This window comes from Natrix helvetica (assembly GCF_964273705.1).
Source record: "Natrix helvetica genome assembly, chromosome: 4".
Taxonomy (NCBI): Eukaryota; Metazoa; Chordata; class Lepidosauria; order Squamata; family Natricidae; genus Natrix; species Natrix helvetica.
In genome coordinates this window covers 141,178,611-141,196,654 of record NC_138550.1, presented here as the reverse complement: position 1 = coordinate 141,196,654, position 18,044 = coordinate 141,178,611, and the positions used below count along the sequence as shown (strand labels likewise).

At 36.6% G+C, this 18,044-nt stretch overlaps 1 protein-coding gene across 2 annotated transcripts in view; it reads left to right on the top strand.

Annotated features, from left to right (window-relative positions):
- CALB1 (calbindin 1) overlaps window positions 1–18,044 on the top strand; it is a 53,265-nt gene that overhangs the window by 11,060 nt on the left and 24,161 nt on the right. Inside the window, exons 3-11 of one of the 2 annotated variants that reach the window (XR_014175203.1) lie at window positions 508–582; window positions 3,957–4,040; window positions 4,146–4,202; window positions 7,838–7,915; window positions 9,416–9,471; window positions 10,578–10,617; window positions 10,707–10,760; window positions 10,896–10,967; window positions 12,910–13,967. Coding sequence is in view for 1 of the 2 variants with exons in the window: in XM_081950833.1 (XP_081806959.1) it covers window positions 508–582; window positions 3,957–4,040; window positions 4,146–4,202; window positions 7,838–7,915; window positions 9,416–9,471; window positions 10,578–10,617; window positions 10,707–10,760; window positions 10,896–10,967; window positions 12,910–13,023 (630 nt within the window). In the remaining variant the exon portion in view is untranslated. Of the gene's footprint in view, window positions 1–507; window positions 583–3,956; window positions 4,041–4,145; window positions 4,203–7,837; window positions 7,916–9,415; window positions 9,472–10,577; window positions 10,618–10,706; window positions 10,761–10,895; window positions 10,968–12,909; window positions 15,993–18,044 lie in introns of those variants that run through there. The other variant, XM_081950833.1, reaches the window with a different exon arrangement.

Sequence of the window (18,044 nt, the reverse complement as noted above, 5' to 3'; positions counted from 1 at the left end):
TGTATCATTTTTCTTGAACACAGTGTAAAGAGTATATCTCCCTTTATGGAACACTTGTCACATACTTTGTCAAGAGGCAAAAATAGTTCTTTAAAAGGGAACATGTGAAAATATCAGAAATACAGAGTAGTGATTAATATTCACTATAGCTAGATAGAACAAGAATCCTGATTTTAACTCATAGATTTCTTTGTGTATTTAAATCTTAATCTGAAATTTAATCAAAATCAAACAGAAATTTTTCACTTTATAAATTAATTTTTCAGCCATTCATAAACTTAATTCTTTTTTTTATACCCAGGCATCTCTTAATGTTAATATCTTAATGAATTAGGTTATACCTTTTCTTGTTTAACGAGGTTGGCCTCTGTCTACTCTGCATTGCAATAATTCATTGCTTTGGAATTTGGGCAAAATTTCTGGATGAATTGTGATCTTGCTACGTTTTTGTCTTTACCTAATAATAATAATAATAATAATAATAATCAACATACTCTATATTTACAGGGCTTAACCCCAGAAATGAAAACTTTTGTAGACCATTTTTCAAAGACTTCTGATGGAAAAATAGGAATTGTAGAGGTAAGATTGCTTCTTATTCTGCCTTAATTTACATGCTGTGTAGTCATAACTGTGCAGAGACACAAAATATGATATTTATTTATATTTCATATTTCTAAACCACCCATCTCCCTGAAAGAGGGTAGTACTGTACAATATAATATGACCAATAAATAATGTATGACAATTAACATTAGAAATTAAAATTTTAATTAGGGTTAAAATTTTCAAAATTATAGAATAATGCAATTAAACATCAAAAGGAGGGGAGGAATCCTAAAATGGCCACTTAGCATTGGATTATTACAGGCAGGGAGAAGCTATCAAAGGATGAGCTAGCCCCATGGTTGTTGAAGGCCAAGAGATTGGGGGACTTGCCTCACCTCCGGGAACAAGAGGTTCCACAAAGCAGGAGGCAGCGGCATAGAAGTCTCTGCTCCTACACCAGGGGTCGGCAACCTGCGGCTCTGAAGCTGCATTTGGCTCTTTCAACCTTCTGCTGCGGCTCCCTGTCACCAGTTGGCTCCACAATTTATAAGGTTTCGGTTAGGACAGGTAGAGAAAAAGGACGCTACGCTAGGAGGAGACTCTATGGTGGGGGAATCAGACTTCTGGTCAGCTCCAGAATTGAAGAGGGGGCTTCCAGTTAGGACCTTTGGGGCTCTTTGAATGTTTAAGGTTGGTGACTCCTGTCCTAGACCCTACCAGTCAAAGTTCTTTGATTGACATGATCAGTAGCATATCTTCCATGCCTGATCAAGTGAGACTGGCTCTTGAGATTGAACAAAGCCAGTTCGGGAGGTAACCTGGTCTTGTGCCATGTAGGGATTTACAGGTGATAACCAACACCTTGAATTGGACCTGGAAACAAATGGGACCCAGGGCAGTTTGTGGAGTAAGGGTGTTATATGTGACATGCATATACTGTAATACATGTATATTTTACAGTGGTTTCTAATAATAAGGTACAAGATTATACAGCCATCTTTTGTATTGTGGCCCGGTCAGATTATAGTTCTCTAGCCTGAAGAAAGGAAGGAGTACCATTTACAGTATATCATCTATTTTTCTCCCATGTGGATGTTATCATTCTGAAGTGAACTCATTTGTTACTTGCATGTCATCTTGAGATGATTTTATAAAATAGTAGTGAGGTGGCGGTAGATTGAAGTTGTCCTGATATATATTCAATCAATACCTCTGAGCAAACTGTGATCTCTTAGTTGTGCTGTCTCTACTTACCATTCATGCAACTTAGCAAGGGCATTACTAATATTTCATCATAAACTAAAAGGATATATTGATACCATCTACTCCTTTTCAAAGCAAATATTAGTGCAACTGAAGCTTTTATCATATCTTGATCAACCTAAATTTAAATCTGTGCTCCTCAATAAAGTATAACAGCTTGCTTTGGGATTTGCTTTGTTCAAGCAAACACAAAAAATGTGTCCCTTAAAGAAATCCAGAGGAGAATATTTAAGAAGATTAGAATTATTTTCTGATAAACCATAGAAAGTTGCAAAATCATTTTTGCTAGACGTGTATCCAGGTTGCAGCAATGATCATGACATTCAATATTCTCAAGACCATAAGATGGTTTGAAACAAACCATCTTACAGAGTTTGTGTCCCTTCTTAGGGATCTGTTTCAGATGGTGCAGTTTCATCTTTTGGTCATTGCTGCACGACAAAGTAAGGGATCTACAGTCCTTCATCAGATGTTGCACCACAGAAACTGTTGGCATAGTAGTTCGATTGTTGGGAATTGGAGTCTTAAAACATCTGATGGAAAAATAAGCTTCTGGATCCTGCCATACAATAGTAACCAAGAGCTGACCAAGTATTCTGTAACATTTCTGGAAATCAACTCCTGAAAATAATCCAGATTCACTATGGGAGGCATTTTCCAGTCACTCTCAAAAAAGACATTTGTTACAGAAAATATTCACAATGTTAAAATAGTGTCACTGGATGATTTGATCTTGACTTGAAGCCAACAGTTCTCAAGGCAGGGATTGTAACTGCTTGATTTCAAGGCCACCAAGAATCATGTCAAGAATCTGTTACTTCACGGGAAGTGCAGGAGGAAGAAGGGAATTGAAGCCACAGTATGTAAAAGAGTCATTTGCACATTCTTGCTGCCATACTGTTTCATGATAAATCTACAATGCAATATTTCTCTAACCTAATTGACTTTGAGTCTTCTACCAGATGTAGCATAGCAGTTGACCTAAATCATAAAATATCAAAAGATTGGTGATCTCCTGCTAAGTCCTGGAGATGGGCAAAGATTTTTAAGATGCCAAGATGTGCATTAGCAGAATGTTCGTTCCTTCTGTTCCTTTCTTCTCATTATATCTTATGTTAGTGTAATTTTCCCCCCAGGAAGGACTATTATTTTTGTCCACTGAGGTCAGTGGCTTAGGACCTCCAATATTGGAGAAAGCTCAAAATATTAACATTACTCTTCAAATTTCATTTTGACTTTGTTTTCTATATTGAATTGAGATAATTGATCGTTTTGAAATTAGAACACTTTCTTGGATAGTAGTAGAAGAAAATAAGCCAAAGGCAAATACTCCTCTGAAAAGATCTTGAATGCACTACTTCTTTCTTCTCAGACACCTGTTACTGATTTTTCTAGATGATCTTCACTTCATCCATCCTTTCTTCATTTTCCCACTTTTTCCCACTGTTAAAAAGTCAATTTCTTGTTTCTTCCTCCCACTGTTTTTTTTTAATGAAACTGTACTTCACTCCTCAAATGGTATATTCTAAAGGAAATTGTGGAATATAATGTAGAACCTATCATTCTTCCTTCCTTCTTTATCTGAAGCTTATTGAAATTTGAAAATATTAGTGGAAACTTTTAAAAACAAAATTTATCTGTGTAGTTGGAAGATCCTTTTCTTATCTCCAAATCCATATTAAAAGTTATTTTGCTTCTCTTAACAATGAAACATCCTTACTACTTTAAGATTTGTGATAATCAGGCATTTGAAAATTGGAGAAATTTAGTAAGGCGGAATACTGATTTAAATGTCTTATAGAAATGTGCAGATTGGATCAACAAGCTGAAGATTCCTGGCTAGCTTACATATCACTGCTAGCCACTTATACAATGTAAAAGCTAAATACACATATTGCAACAAACTAAAACAAAATCAATCACATTAGGACTCCTAACATTTTATACTTCCAGTTTAGTGATGTGATAGTTCAGTGTACTGGATACAGAATCAATTATTCATGGATTGTTCCTGTTATTTATAAGCTACTAAACAGTTGTGCGAAAATGTTTCTTATTTCCTTATTGAAACATAGTGCAGTAATTTATACTTAATTCTACTTAGAAGAATAATTCTAAATCAAAGTTAATTTTTTTCCCTCCAGCTTGCTCAGGTACTGCCAACAGAAGAAAACTTCCTATTATTCTTTAGATGCCAGCAGCTGAAATCTAGTGAAGATTTCATGCAGGTAATCCACATACATTTTGTCTTGTGAAAAATTGCATTGACAAGGTGTAAAACTTTACATATGGATGTATGCAATTTTTTTCAGTTGCTATTTTCTTAATTCCAGACATGGCGAAAGTATGATAGTGACCATAGTGGATATATTGATGCTGAAGAGCTTAAGGTAAGGACATCTCTATAATCATTTCTTAAATATTTGGAGCATTCTACATCAAAAGAATTTGCAGAAAGCAGTTGTGAAAAAAAGTCTTTAAAAGTAGAGGCAGTACAGCAGAGCTGTACCAATCTAAGAATTTATTTTACGGTGGTATTTCTGTCCTAAGTATATGATACCAGTAGCATTTAAAAATTATAATTCCAAAGTGGAAAACCTACAGAATGCAACTATCAATTGCTTTAATGTTTGCTAACATAACCTCTCTGAAACCAGCTTTGCAACACATAAATGCCTACAGACTATTGTTTCTGGATTGTACCATTGTTCTGACGGGATTGCAGGAATAAACATTGTCTGGGAAAACAGAAAGCTAAAGATCCGAGAGATAGGCCCTAGCTTAAAGTTCTTTAAAAATATTTCTTTCTCTGTGAAGGTAAGGTTTTCATCTATGCAGTTACATCTTCCAAGAGCATGAAGCAGTACAGCCTAGGAATTGATTTATTTTTACTAAAGGTATTTTGCCCTTCAGCCAAATCTAAAGCAACAAATATATAATAAAATATTGATAAAGATATAAAATTAACAAATAAAACCAGATATAACTACATACAGCATAGAACTTCTTAATGTCCTAAGCAGGTAATGCCAAGAAATAGAGACAGTTTTTTATTATGTCAACTGGCATAAACCTCTTCAACAATGGATTACTATTGTACTAAGAAGGCCTACCGCAAAATTGTTTTTCTGAGCATAGACAAACAAGTATCATCCGATAACATCAGTTCCAGCAATAGTATATTATGGATCCCGTCTGCTAGGGAGCTGCACTTGGCAAGACCCAGTGAGGCCAGCTCCATCTCTGTTGATTTATGGAAGTCCCTCAAAACCAGGTTATGCTAGTAGGATATCACAGGGGATGAGTGAGGTACTGAGGAGATTCCATTAATAGTTAACATCTGCTGCCCTCAATTTAACTGTATATTTTTCTGGTTATTTTTAAATATACCGTTTCCCTGAAAATAAGACCCCCCTGGATAATAAGCCCAATCAGATTTTTGAACGCATGTGCTAAAATAAGCCGTCCCTGAAAATATTGCAACATAACAGCAGCCATGAGGTGGCCACGCTCGCCACCTCCTGCACCTCAGAAATAACAAGACCTCCCCAGAAATAAGGCCAAGTGCTAATTTTTGGGGGGGGGGGTAAAAGAAAACAAGACCCTGTCTTATTTTGGGGGATATACTTTTATGCTACCTCAAGTCAAAAAAAAAAAACCCAAATTTTTGTGAGATGGGCAGCTGTATAAATTTGATGAATGAATAAATAGGGTATTGACAGCTGATTGAAGAAGTGGACAGATTATGTTTTGAAACACTGCCAGAGCTGATCTAAGGAAATACACACAGATTATAAGCCCTCTCTGATTTTAAGACCTTTCATAGTTTTCTCAGATAGAATAATCAAAATATTATGGGCTTCTGCTTAGGTAGAATATGATTAGCCTAGAATAGCCCAGCTGAATTTCCTACACATTTCCCCACTTGTGCCGATTCCTATTAAAAGCAAAAATAATACCAAGAAATTTAGAATAAGCATATGTGGGTTTTTTTTTGTGATAGACATTCATAATTCCCCAGCTCTCAAAACTTCCAGCTTAATAAAGAATTTTATCATGTCACAAAAGTAGGGCAACTGGCTGCCCATCTGGGAAACAAAGTTTTCTTGCAAGGTCAGGAAAGCAACTTCGGCTCTGCTAACTAATTATGGAACCTGCATTTAAAAGAACAGGCACTGCCAGAACTGACTGATCAGGAATGGCAAGCCTGTAGCCTTAGGGTCACGCATACTCTGTGATCTAATTTGCAATTACTTTTGGAAGGGCCAAGGGTTTTCCTAAGGGCTTGATGCCCCTTTCCCAGAGCCTGTGGCTTGGAAGAAGCCAGTAGAGAAAATCAGGAGCATTTGATGAGAAATGACCTTATCCAAATTAGTTCTGACCTCACCTACTGCTTGTCTCAGGCATGCCCAGCATACAGCCACCCAAAGGGAATCCCGTTCTTACATAAAGCTCTATGCAGGATATGAAACTCATTCAATTGATGACATTTACAACTCAAAGAAGCACTGTGTTTAAGAAACAAAATTCAAACTTCAAGTTGGGGACTAGTTGATGGGGAAGTGCTAAAGCAGTATTACTTAGTCATATGGGTCATGTACCCCCTTTCCCTAACGTTTGACTTCTGTCCTTATAAAAATAATAATAAGGCAAGCTGTTTGTATTCTTACCTCCAACCATCTTCAAGTAGGGACTGTAGACTAAAACATATGAAGAACGGTTGCAGGAACTGGGTATGTTTAGCTTAAGAGAAAGAAGGACTAGGGGAGACATGATAGCAGTGTTCCAATATCTCAGGGGTTGCCACAAAGAAGAGGGAGTCAAGCTATTCTCCAAGGCACCTGAGGACAGAACAAGAAGCAATGGGTGGAAACTAATCAAGGAGAGAAGCAACTTAGAACTGAGGAGAAATTTCCTGACAGTGATAACAATTAATCAGTGGAACAGCTTGCCTCCAGAAGTTGTGAATGCCCCAACACTGGAAGTCTTTAAGAAGATGTTGGATAGCTATTTGTCTGAAACTGTATAAGGTTTCCTGCCTAGGTAGGGGGTTGGACTAGAAGACCTCCAAGGTCCCTTCCAACTCTACTATTGTATTGTATTGTATTGCATTGTATTGTAGCCCTGAATCACAAAATAACCAACATTCATGAAGTCACTCACAGGCCAACCAGTGAGTCAGAGGAATGAGGTTGAGCTCCCAACTATGTGACACTAATAACATGAACTGGAATAGAAGCTTTCCTTATGCCTACTAGCTGGATGGAGAATTATTCTGCAATATAATGCTAGTAATTAGATTTGCATTATGGAATCATGCAGGCTAATCGACTTGATCATCCCCATTGAGAAGACTAGGCACCTGGAATGTAGGAGACATATTAAGTTTCCAATTGGCATGAGTGTTACTGACTATACTTCTGTCCTTGGCATTTCAAAGATGTAGAGGACAATCCATGATTGCTTAGAAAGAAGATCTGTTAAGGTCAATGATTCTTACCCCCAAGAATGTATGAATTAGGATTATAGCCTTTATATTTTAATTTTAAAAAGGGATGCAGTGGCTCAGTGGCTAAGAAGCTGAGCTTGTCAATCAGAAAGGTTGGCAGTTTGGCAATTTGAATCCCTAGTGCCGCACAACAGAGTGAATTCCTGTTACTTGTCCCAGCTTCTGCCAACCTAGCAGTTCAAAAGCATGTAAAAATGCAAGTAGAAAAATAGGAACCACCTTTGGAGGGAAGGTAACAGCGTTCCATGCACCTTTGGCGTTTAGCCATGCCAGCCATATGACCACAGATATGTCTTTGAACAGTGTTGGCTCTTCAGCTTTGAAACGGAGATGAGCACCACTCCCTAGAGTCGGGAACGACTAACACATATGTGCAAGGGGAACCTTTACCTTATTATAATAAAAAAGTGAAGAAAAATATTAGTTGTCTATTCATAATTAACTAGAAGAAAAATATTTTATTCCGCACGTAGGTCAGGCAAAGTATTGCTTTTTGATATATTAATTTCATTTCAGAACTTTTTGAAAGATTTACTGCAGAAAGCAAATAAACAGATTGATGATTCAAAACTATCAGAATACACAGATATTATGGTAAGAACTGCTGTTTTTTTGTTGGAATTAATTGCCCTACCCCATTTTAAGATACCTATACAGGACCGAAAATAATGTCTCAAACTCTATTTACTCTGTTACCTCACCCTTTGAGTTACAATTTAGTTAGCTCCATAGGCTTTATAAACAATGGGCAATTTAAAAAAAAGTTTGAAATTATAACTGAAGAAATCCAGCAGGCTCATTTATAATGCAGGTCCATTTTGTGCGTATAAGAACAGTCTGCTATCATCTTCGTGCATTTGCGTTGCATGGATTTCATTTGCAGAATTGTCTACAATGACCATCCCAGCGGAGAAATTTGGGAGTTGAAGACATCATGTTAGGAAAGTCTGCTCTCAAAATCCTTTGGAGATAATCAATTGAAACTCAAGAGAGTTTTGGGAGTGCCATGTACTACGTATATATAACATAGTTTCAGCTACATTAATGTTGTAGTGAACTGCCATGGCCTTCGGAAAATTTTGGCATAATCAGCCTCAGAAGGCGGATTTGAAAAGGTGGGGTGGGATAAATAATAAATTTAGTTTCCACCATTTTAAGTCTAACATTTGTACAGCATTTATATTAATTTTGATCCAACTTTCCTTTGTGAGCCTACACTTAAAGTGGCTTAGAATTCTTAATCAGTACAAAAAATGTCTTAGAAAATCAGTCTAAAAGACTGCACCGTCAGGTGTTTTTCTATGTAAAGAATGACTTTGGAACTGATGGCTTCTAAAAGAGAACATTATGACAACTAGCAATTCTCCCTGCATACCTTTCTACACTTTCTTGGAGATCTCCCAAGCTTTCAGCAATGAATCCTAATTGCAGAACTCAACGCCAGGATTTAGGATCCAACCTGATTAAAGCAAAATGTGAATGCAGATATAAAAGCTGCTGAAGAATATGATGTAATAAAAGTACACATCATTAAAAGTCCAAACATTTGAAGAGGTGACAATGACTTCATGGGAGGCTACTAGGTTTCCTCGAGATAAGCATATACTGTATTTTTCGGACTATAAGATGCACCGGTGTATAAGATGCACCAATATTTCAAAGACGTAAGTAAGAAAAAACAGTTTTTGCCTTCCCTCAGCCCCCAGCAGCACTTTGCAGGATTCAGAAGGGCTGGGGCAAGACAAAAACGCCTCCATTTTTGCCTTGCCCCAGCCCTAATGAATTCTGCAGAGGGCGGCTGGATGCTGAGGGAAGACAAAAAAACTTTCGTTTTTGCAAAAAATGGCTCATTTTTTCACAAAAATGGGATGCGGTGGGCAGGCTTTGGGAGGCCAAAAATGGTTGTATTCTGTGTATAAGATGCACCAACATTTCCACTTTTTTAGTGTGTGTGGGGGGGAGGTGCATCTGATACTCTGAAAAATATGGTATTTCCCAAACATGAGAGGACTGTGCTTTTAGTCAAACTTTTCTCCTTCTGGTTGATTTTTTTTAAAAAGAAACTTATTATAGACTATAACTTAATCTTTTCAGCTCAAGATGTTTGATGAAAACAATGATGGAAAGCTGGAACTGACAGAAATGGCCCGGTAAGAATATTTGGAGGAAAAATGGTAGAAAATATCATTGAGCCACAGTGGCACAGTGGTTAGAGTGTAGTACTGCAGGCTACTTTCTGCAGATCACCGGCTGCAAGCAGTTCAGCAGATTGAATTTCACCAGGCACAAGGTTGACTCATCCTTCTGAGGTTGATAAAATGAGGAGCCAGATTGTGGGGGCAATAGGCGGACTCTGTAAACCACTGAGAGATGGCTGTAAAGCACTGTGAAGTGGTATATAAGCCTAAGTGCTATTGCTTATTGATTGGTTGTGGAACATGACACAATGGGGGTGGGTAAAAGGAATGCTGGTAATTAGTACAAAGTGCTATACAAAGTGTACAAAGTGCTATACAGTAGATTGTTATGGAGTGGTTCCTACAAGGAGAAACTTAGCAGTCCATCCTTGGGTGGAAAAGGTCAAGCAATTGTTCCAATGTCTACATGCACTGTTTTTTGACATTGGGAAGAAGGAAACGAGGGCTTCCAAGAAACAACAGCACTTCTAGGCCCAGCTCTATTTGTTTATTTGTATCCCTTTATTATTATTACAAATAACTTAAGGCAGTGAACATATCCAACACACATTCCTCCTCCTATTGTCCCTACAACAACATAGGAGGTGAATTAGGCAGTGTGTGACTGGCCCAAGGTCACCCATTTACCTAATTCCATGCTTCAAATAAATACACTTTTTTTTTTAAAAAAACCCTGTCTTCTCAAAGGGTCTGTCTACAAAACACAGGAAGTTTCAGCTCATTTGACTTTCTCAGCATCTGTTAATCTTTAAAGGGAGTGAAATGTATGCGTGCAAAGTGTTTTGAAGCCAAAGTATTTTGACCTAGAAACAGTTTCAATTTGAATTGCTCAGTTTTGAGTTCAACCAGCTGTTCACTAAAGAAGTGGTGTGAGCTGGAAATAATTTCCAGTGGAAAACACCTGCAATGAAACGTTAATGTTTTCAACTTGAAATAACCCTAACAAACTGTTGTTTCAAGCTCAAAGCATTCCAAAATTGAAATGATTTGCTTCCTTCTGTTCTCTGCTTCTTTATTCACTATGGAATTGTTCTAAATTCCTCTTGTTTTCTCCCAAGGTTATTGCCAGTACAGGAAAACTTTCTCCTTAAATTTCAGGTATGCCTATTTAAAAGTGTTCTGTATATTCATATACTGAAATCTTGATTAATTTCTGTTCTAATATTTGTCCTTCTTTTGAATATTAGGGTATTAAAATGTGTGGAAAGGAATTTAATAAAGTTTTCGATACATTTGATTCAGTAAGTAGATTTTTTTTTTTAAAATGAAGTCTGTGAATCAAAGTTTTTAATGTATTTCTAAGCTGCAACCAGTCAATGAAAGCAGCAGGAATGAATAATAGAAAAATTCAAGTGTTTTTTTCTTTTTCTTTTCAGGATGGAAATGGCTACATAGATGAACAGGAATTAGATGCTTTGCTAAAAGATCTCTGTGAAAAGAATAAAAAGGTAATTCTAAGATTTCCATTTAAATTGTACTTAATGAGCCTTTTTCTCTTCCCAAGTCTGGCCAGTTCAAGAAGTTCTTTTGAAATGCCCTATATTTAGAATTCTGAATACAAAAGGAATGAAATTGTATATGTAATACCAGGCACCAGAGTTTACTCCTACATTAATCTATTCGCATCACTGGTTTAGTAAAACGGCCACCACTTCTCTTAGATGTATCCCCAGGCTGAAAGTATAGTAGGTGTCTTCCTTCTTTGAACTGAATACCTATTAACAATAAATTTGAAAAGGACCACAGAATGCTCTGTCTTATCAAAGACAAAAATAGCTGCTCTTTTCTCAAACCCCTTTCCACTATTTTCTTTCAAGCAGCCCTCAGGGAACAGCAATTAACCATATTCCCTTAGAGGACCATAAATGTCAAACAAGAAATCCATATCTAGCAACACCCCTGGTAGTTAATTCATAGTAAAATGGTTGGGAACATGCACTTAGTGACAAAAGAATGGAAACACAGTTGTCGGTATGGTACAATGTCACTCCCGGGGCAGCATTCACATAGGTTGCTAAGGTGAGGGTTAGCATCCCATAGTCAACAGCCTATATGTGGCTTCCCAAACCAAAATTCTGCAGTGAAATAATGGGTTTTGCTTTTGCTCTTTGCTCCCACAAAAGTATTTTCTTTTGCACATTTTGCAAAAAATAAATTTGAAAATGTGTGTGTGAAGTCTTATTAACACAAATGTTTTGATTTGATTGTCCCAGCCCAACAATTCAATCATTGGCACCACATGACTGGTTGTGTGCACTGTGACCCAAGAGGCAAATAAAAGAAATTAAACAAATGCATAAATTAATAATACTCACCTGCCCAAGGACTATTATGCTAAGCAGTAGGGCTTTTTAGCTATTAACTTTTTTTTTTTACAACCTACAGTTGATTGCTTAATAGAGGTAGTCCTCAACTTATGGCCACAATTGAGCCCAAAATTTGTTGTTGTGAGAAATTTGTTAAGTGGGTTTTGACCCATCTTACGACTCTTCTCGCCACGTGTATTAAGTGAATCACTGCAGTTGTTAAATAAGTAATTACTTAGGTGAATTTGACTTTGCTTCTGAGGTCGCAAAAGGAGATCACATGACTCCGGGACACTGCAACCGTCATAAATGTGACTCAGTTGTCAAGCATCCGAATGTAAATCACATGACCATGGGGATGCTGCAATGATCATGAGTTTGAAAAATGGCCCTAGGTCATTTTTTTCCCGTGCTGTTGTAACTTTGAACGGTCACTAAATGAACTGACAGGGCGTGTCAAATTTTTCGACTTTCAAACATTAGGGCTGCTCAAAAGTCATGACATGCCTTGGGGACAGTAAAGATATTTTGGTTACTTTAATATAGTTTATATGCGCCTGGTAAGTAACTACATAAATATCATAACTTTTAAACGTTTTGTTTGTTTCATTTGAAAGTTGAGGACTATGTGCCTATTGCACTAAAGCAAGGTTTATAATCTGCAATAGCTGAATTCGTAACAACTGCAAAACCAAACATTTTTCGCTTGTTTTTGCCCTCCCCAGCCCCCAGGAACAGTTTGCAAGCCTCCCAAACCTTCTGCGCGTCCATTTTTGCAAAGGGGGTGGGGTTTCGGGAGGCCAAAAATGCTGTATTCAGTGTATAAGACGCAGCCAGATTTTCACCCTCTTTTTTTGAGGGAAAAAGGTGCATCTTATACTCTGGAAAATACAGTAATGTTTCTCACACTGGCAAACATTTCTAAACTGACTACTTTCAAATGGCTTGGAATTAACAACGGCTCCTCTTCCCAACTACGTCAGTGTAAATGTGAGAAATGCAATCCAACACTACTGGAGGATGTCAAGTTGAGAGGAATGTTATCTAGTGGCTTTAAAATACATTTTCTTTTTTTAAAAAACAGGAATTAGATATCAATAACCTTGCAACCTACAAGAAGAACATTATGGCCTTGTCCGACGGAGGAAAACTTTATAGGACAGAACTTGCTCTCATCCTCTGCGCTGGGGAAAATTAAGAGACCGTCTCTCATTTCCACTCCAACTAGTAATATATTGTATCTTAAAAAAACAAAACAAAATTAACTGTGCATTATAAGAGAGTAGGCTTTATTTCTTTTATACTTTGTAAATTTAAAATTGCATATAGATAATTAGCCAGGTTATGTGGCACATTCTTTTCAGCTTGTTTCTACTATGTTCGTAATGTACAGCTTTTGTAACTAAAGAGGATGTCTTAAATTACCCTGGGCCAGTCTGTCAATGCATTTACCAATAAACATGGCTTTGTTTCGGTGAGACATGGAAGAAAGTTTTAAGAGCACCAGCTGAGATTGGTATTGGCTAGGTCTCCATGAAGCAAATCGGTTTTTGACAATGTCAGAAAGAAACACACATTCAAAATCAGTTTAGGATGATGGGGGATTTCTTCTTTTTCCTTTTCCTTCCTTTTTTTGGTAAAAGAACGTAGCACACGGATAAGAGGGAGGGTGCTGGGATCCACCAGAATCATTTGGTGGTGTCATCTTCTAGAAAGTGATGGTCAGCCTTTTTGTCAAGTGTACTATAAGCCAATCAGTCCAAAAAAACTAGTCACCTCTTTCTAGGAGATATCCCATATCTAAATATGCCAGAAACCACTGAGAAATGTTTTAAGAATTTCATTTTTAGCAAACCAGTTTCAGTCGAGAAAAGATCTGGGCATAGACACATCAGCAGTGCTTTCGTTTAGTTTGATCAAGTCAACTTCCAATATGTTATAAATGTCTTGCTCTCCAGCTTCCTTAAATTCACTACTAAGGTCAAACAGAGGCTCTGGGTGTGAAGGTGCTGAACTTGCCTGGTAAGAACAACATTGTATTTTTACTGGACAAATGGCACGTTTTTAATCAGTTAAAAATCAATACACAAATTTGCCTATTTTACTTTCAATCTTTAGCATTTGTAAATGCTGTTACATCATGTCAGTCCATTTTTCGAAAGCTATTTCGACATTTCACATAATACAACTCTTGCAAACTGATGTTTTTACATCATTCTATGTAATCTATAATTACATTTCATATGCTAATATACTGGTACACAATTTGTTTGATATTCTGTTCTATCACAGATAATAAAGATTCCACAATCACATGGATCAAGCCACAACCCAACTAATTTTCCAAGTCTAGGAAATTCTCCAATTTCCACAAGAAATAGTCAATTTATCTCCTAATTTTTATAAGCGGTTGAGGTATATTCAGTGCAAATAAAATTGCTTTATCATCCATGTACTGTACCTAACCTACAAATGACACAAGGAGCACAGAAAACATGTGTCTGACTCTATACATATCTACATCACAAATTCCATTTAATTATTTTGGGTAGGATTGTGTCATTTAGTTGTAACAATCCAATAAAAGTACACTGTACTACCTGTTTATCGCAAAAGGAAGCTATAGAGACTGACTCTCAATCATATCAATTCAAATGTCATTATATAAAACATTTTAAATATTGTTTATCAAATCTTCATACATTCATTTATTTTAATGGATTTTGGGAAACTGTATATTAACTGGGCTGAAATTTAATTCTTTGCATCCAATCTACATAACTTGCAAACAAATGTGATAATATCCCCAAGTCTGAATTAGTGTTGATTTAACTTGTAATGCATCTACTTTATTACTGTATGTTTTCTTGATCATTCAATTCCTTTTAAATATATTTTCAAAGACAGTTACTTAATATAAGGCTGCAATTTTTTCCTACCAGTACTATATGACTAGAAGGTACATTTCATTGATACAAATGAGATCCAATTAGCAAGTGCTTGTATGTTTTTTTTAAATTTATACTACCATTATGAGTGTTTCTTATCAGAAAGATTACTGCTTCAAGGTTATTGCTTAATCAGGTCAGAAAGTTCTTGTCTTAATTCTACTTCAAGCATTAACCATTTAAATAATGGTAACTTGTATGAGCTGTTGCATGTTCAAAGGATTTGCATACTATTTCAGCAGTAGGCAGCTTCATATGGTTATGGGGCTGTTTATTAGCATTTAGGAATACTATGAAGAGATAAAGCTACAATCATTTAGCTAACTGGAAATTATATCAGACAACAGTAAGTCACTTGATATATAATTATGGCTTTTGAAAAAGCTCATCTTACAGGATATTCCTTTTATTTACCACGGTATTTATTCATACAGGATCAATACTCCTATTGATCAAAATATCAATCTTAATTGACTCAAATGTTACTCAAATGAACCTATAATTAAGCATCTAAATATACATGCCCTAATTTTTGTTAATAGTGTGGCTACAAAGCCCACTGGCATTTAATAAGAGCAGCTGCTGTGAATCTTCAGAAATTAGGTCAATGAATATTAATTACCAATTAATCTTAGTATATTTTATTATAAATTAAAGCATAAGGATATATGTATATTTTGCTGGATGTTCCCTCCCAACTCTTTACATGAAAGAAAAAAAAATCTTATTCTATGAATGTGATCAGCTCAAAGTGGAGTTGAAAACGTAAAGGTAACAGTCATACATTGTATACCATGATATTTGCTATCATCATTTCTCTAGTCTTTTTCAATTGCATCACTCTTCTTGGGTGTCAAATGAACACATTATCATAGTCATAAAAGGAAATAAATTATGTTGTCAAGAATGATTCCAACACCATTATTTTTCATTTATGTCGTCATCCAAGGAAAACACTAGCTTAGTGATGGAAAGCATTTTCAAGCAAATTTTCAAGAGCTATGTCAGGATTCCAGGTATACAACCATAGCAAATAGAACTCTGAGGCAGGTTAATTCCTCAAAGAATAGTTTTATTAGATATATCACATTGGCACAGGCTGGTGAAAACCGACTCTGAATGTTCCCATGGTTTTCATTTAATTAAAAACCGAAGTTTTCTTCCTTCCCCAAACAATAAAGTCATATGGTCCAATCAAAGTGTCGCATGGTTGCCTGGTAATTTTACTCCTCCTCTCTCTGACCACCTGTGGGAATGTCCTTGGTTCCCAGGAAAAAGTATTTTGTTTTGGCTACAAACCCCAGCTGTCTCTATTCCCCCTCCCTATCCCTCAGCTCCAGTGTGGCAACACTGAAGCCTCAAAATGGCCTCAGTCAAGTCAGCTTCAGGGTTGACAATCTATATAGGGCATTAGCAGGTAAGGCTGAGAAAGATTCCTTACTGAAACCTGGAGACCTGTTTAGAATAAAGAGTATACATCGGTGGTCTTTAAACATTTTTATGTTTATTTCTGGCCATGAAGACTAGAACTGAGGGAAGCTGCCATATAACAACACAAGAAAGGCCACGTTTTTCTCTTATTTAGACAGTTCCAAGCTAGACAAAACAAGTCTGCTCTGAGGATGGATTTTCATATATATTTATTTGGATTACAGAATTAATCTATTTCTGGCTTTATGCAGTACAGCTTTATTAAATCATTACACACACACACACACACACACACACACACACAATCAAGTGGATTAGCACAAATTAATAAACTAGCAATTCAAATAAAGTTAGAGCATGTGAAAAGGCCACCCCAACTGACCTTAAGAATGTGGTCCAAATTTATGCAGTGCATAATAGTTTCAGATTTCTTCTACAGATTATTTAATTTACTTTATACAATATGGTGTCAATTATTGAGAACTGAATCTTGTCCCACCTGCCTAACCATATTCTGTTCTTAGAAGTCTGTGACAAAATTAGAATTCAGCAGTTGTGCATTAAGCAGACACCAACAAACACATCAGATTTCAGGGCCATCCAGTTTATCTCCAATGTTCTCAATGCCAAATTGGAATGAAAGGAACTGTCACTCCCTATAACCCCCAAAAGGTGATAATATTAAATGTTTCTGCCAACATTTGCATTTTTTTTCAGTTCAAGGATGCATTCCAATAATTGTCAGCATCAAAGAATCAAGATGGAATGTGAATTGAATTCATTTCATTCATTTAATTCACATGAAGGACCATGTGATACAAACTCAAATATTTTCAGGCTTTTATAACTAGAATATTGTGTTATGGTTCCCTCTAGTGGACACTGCTCCTTACAATATTGTCAAGGTAAGATATGAAGTTTTAATTTCTATACTAAATGTAGGAGCATTCAGATTTAATCCCTGCCTCTTCTTCAATTCCTTTATTATATGGCAAGACTGCAGCATGATGCTTCCTACAGCCCAAGCAAACGTATCTTTATTTTTCTTCATCGTAGAAAGTATGTTTTAAAAATGTTTTCTTACCAATGCTGTAGCTGCAATAATTTTATATGTTATCATTGTAATTCAAATGCAATTCCTTCAGAATTATGGACACCTGCCTGATTTTTACTTAATATGAATGTAGACGGAAAAGATAGTATCCTATCTCACAAGCCTAATATTAAATGGTAATATATGTACAGAGGCAACTCCCATTCTTAAGATTCTAGACAATTCAAACAAGTGAAAAATCCACTTGTTACTCAAGATAGACTACTGACCATAAACAATAATACAGTCTTCAACTTATGACTGTTCATTTAACAATGTTTCAAAGTTACAATGGCTTTGGAAGTGAGTAATGACCAAAGGTGGTATTCAGCCAGTTACCGGTTCGAGCTAACCGGTAGCGGCAGCTGCTGGAGGCTCCGCCCACCTGCCCCAATGTAATGCGCGATCTTCTGCACATGCGCAGAAGATGGTGTGTATGAGCGTGCTCACATTTGCGAACCGCTAGCGAAGGTAAATGAAACCCAACACTGGTGATGACCTGTATTCAAACTTACCACTCCTGCAATCACATGATCGCAATACAGGCACTTGCCAACCATCTTCTATTTATGACGGGTTGCAGCATCCTGTGGTCTTGTGACCAAGATTTGCGACGTTTTTTGATTATTTCTGGGGAAAAAAACAAAAAAAACCCCAAACCTTTGGGGAAGCTGGGTTCGCTTAACAGCATGATTGGCTTAATGACTGAAGTGATTAGTTTAATGCCTATCTAAAAATTGTCATAAA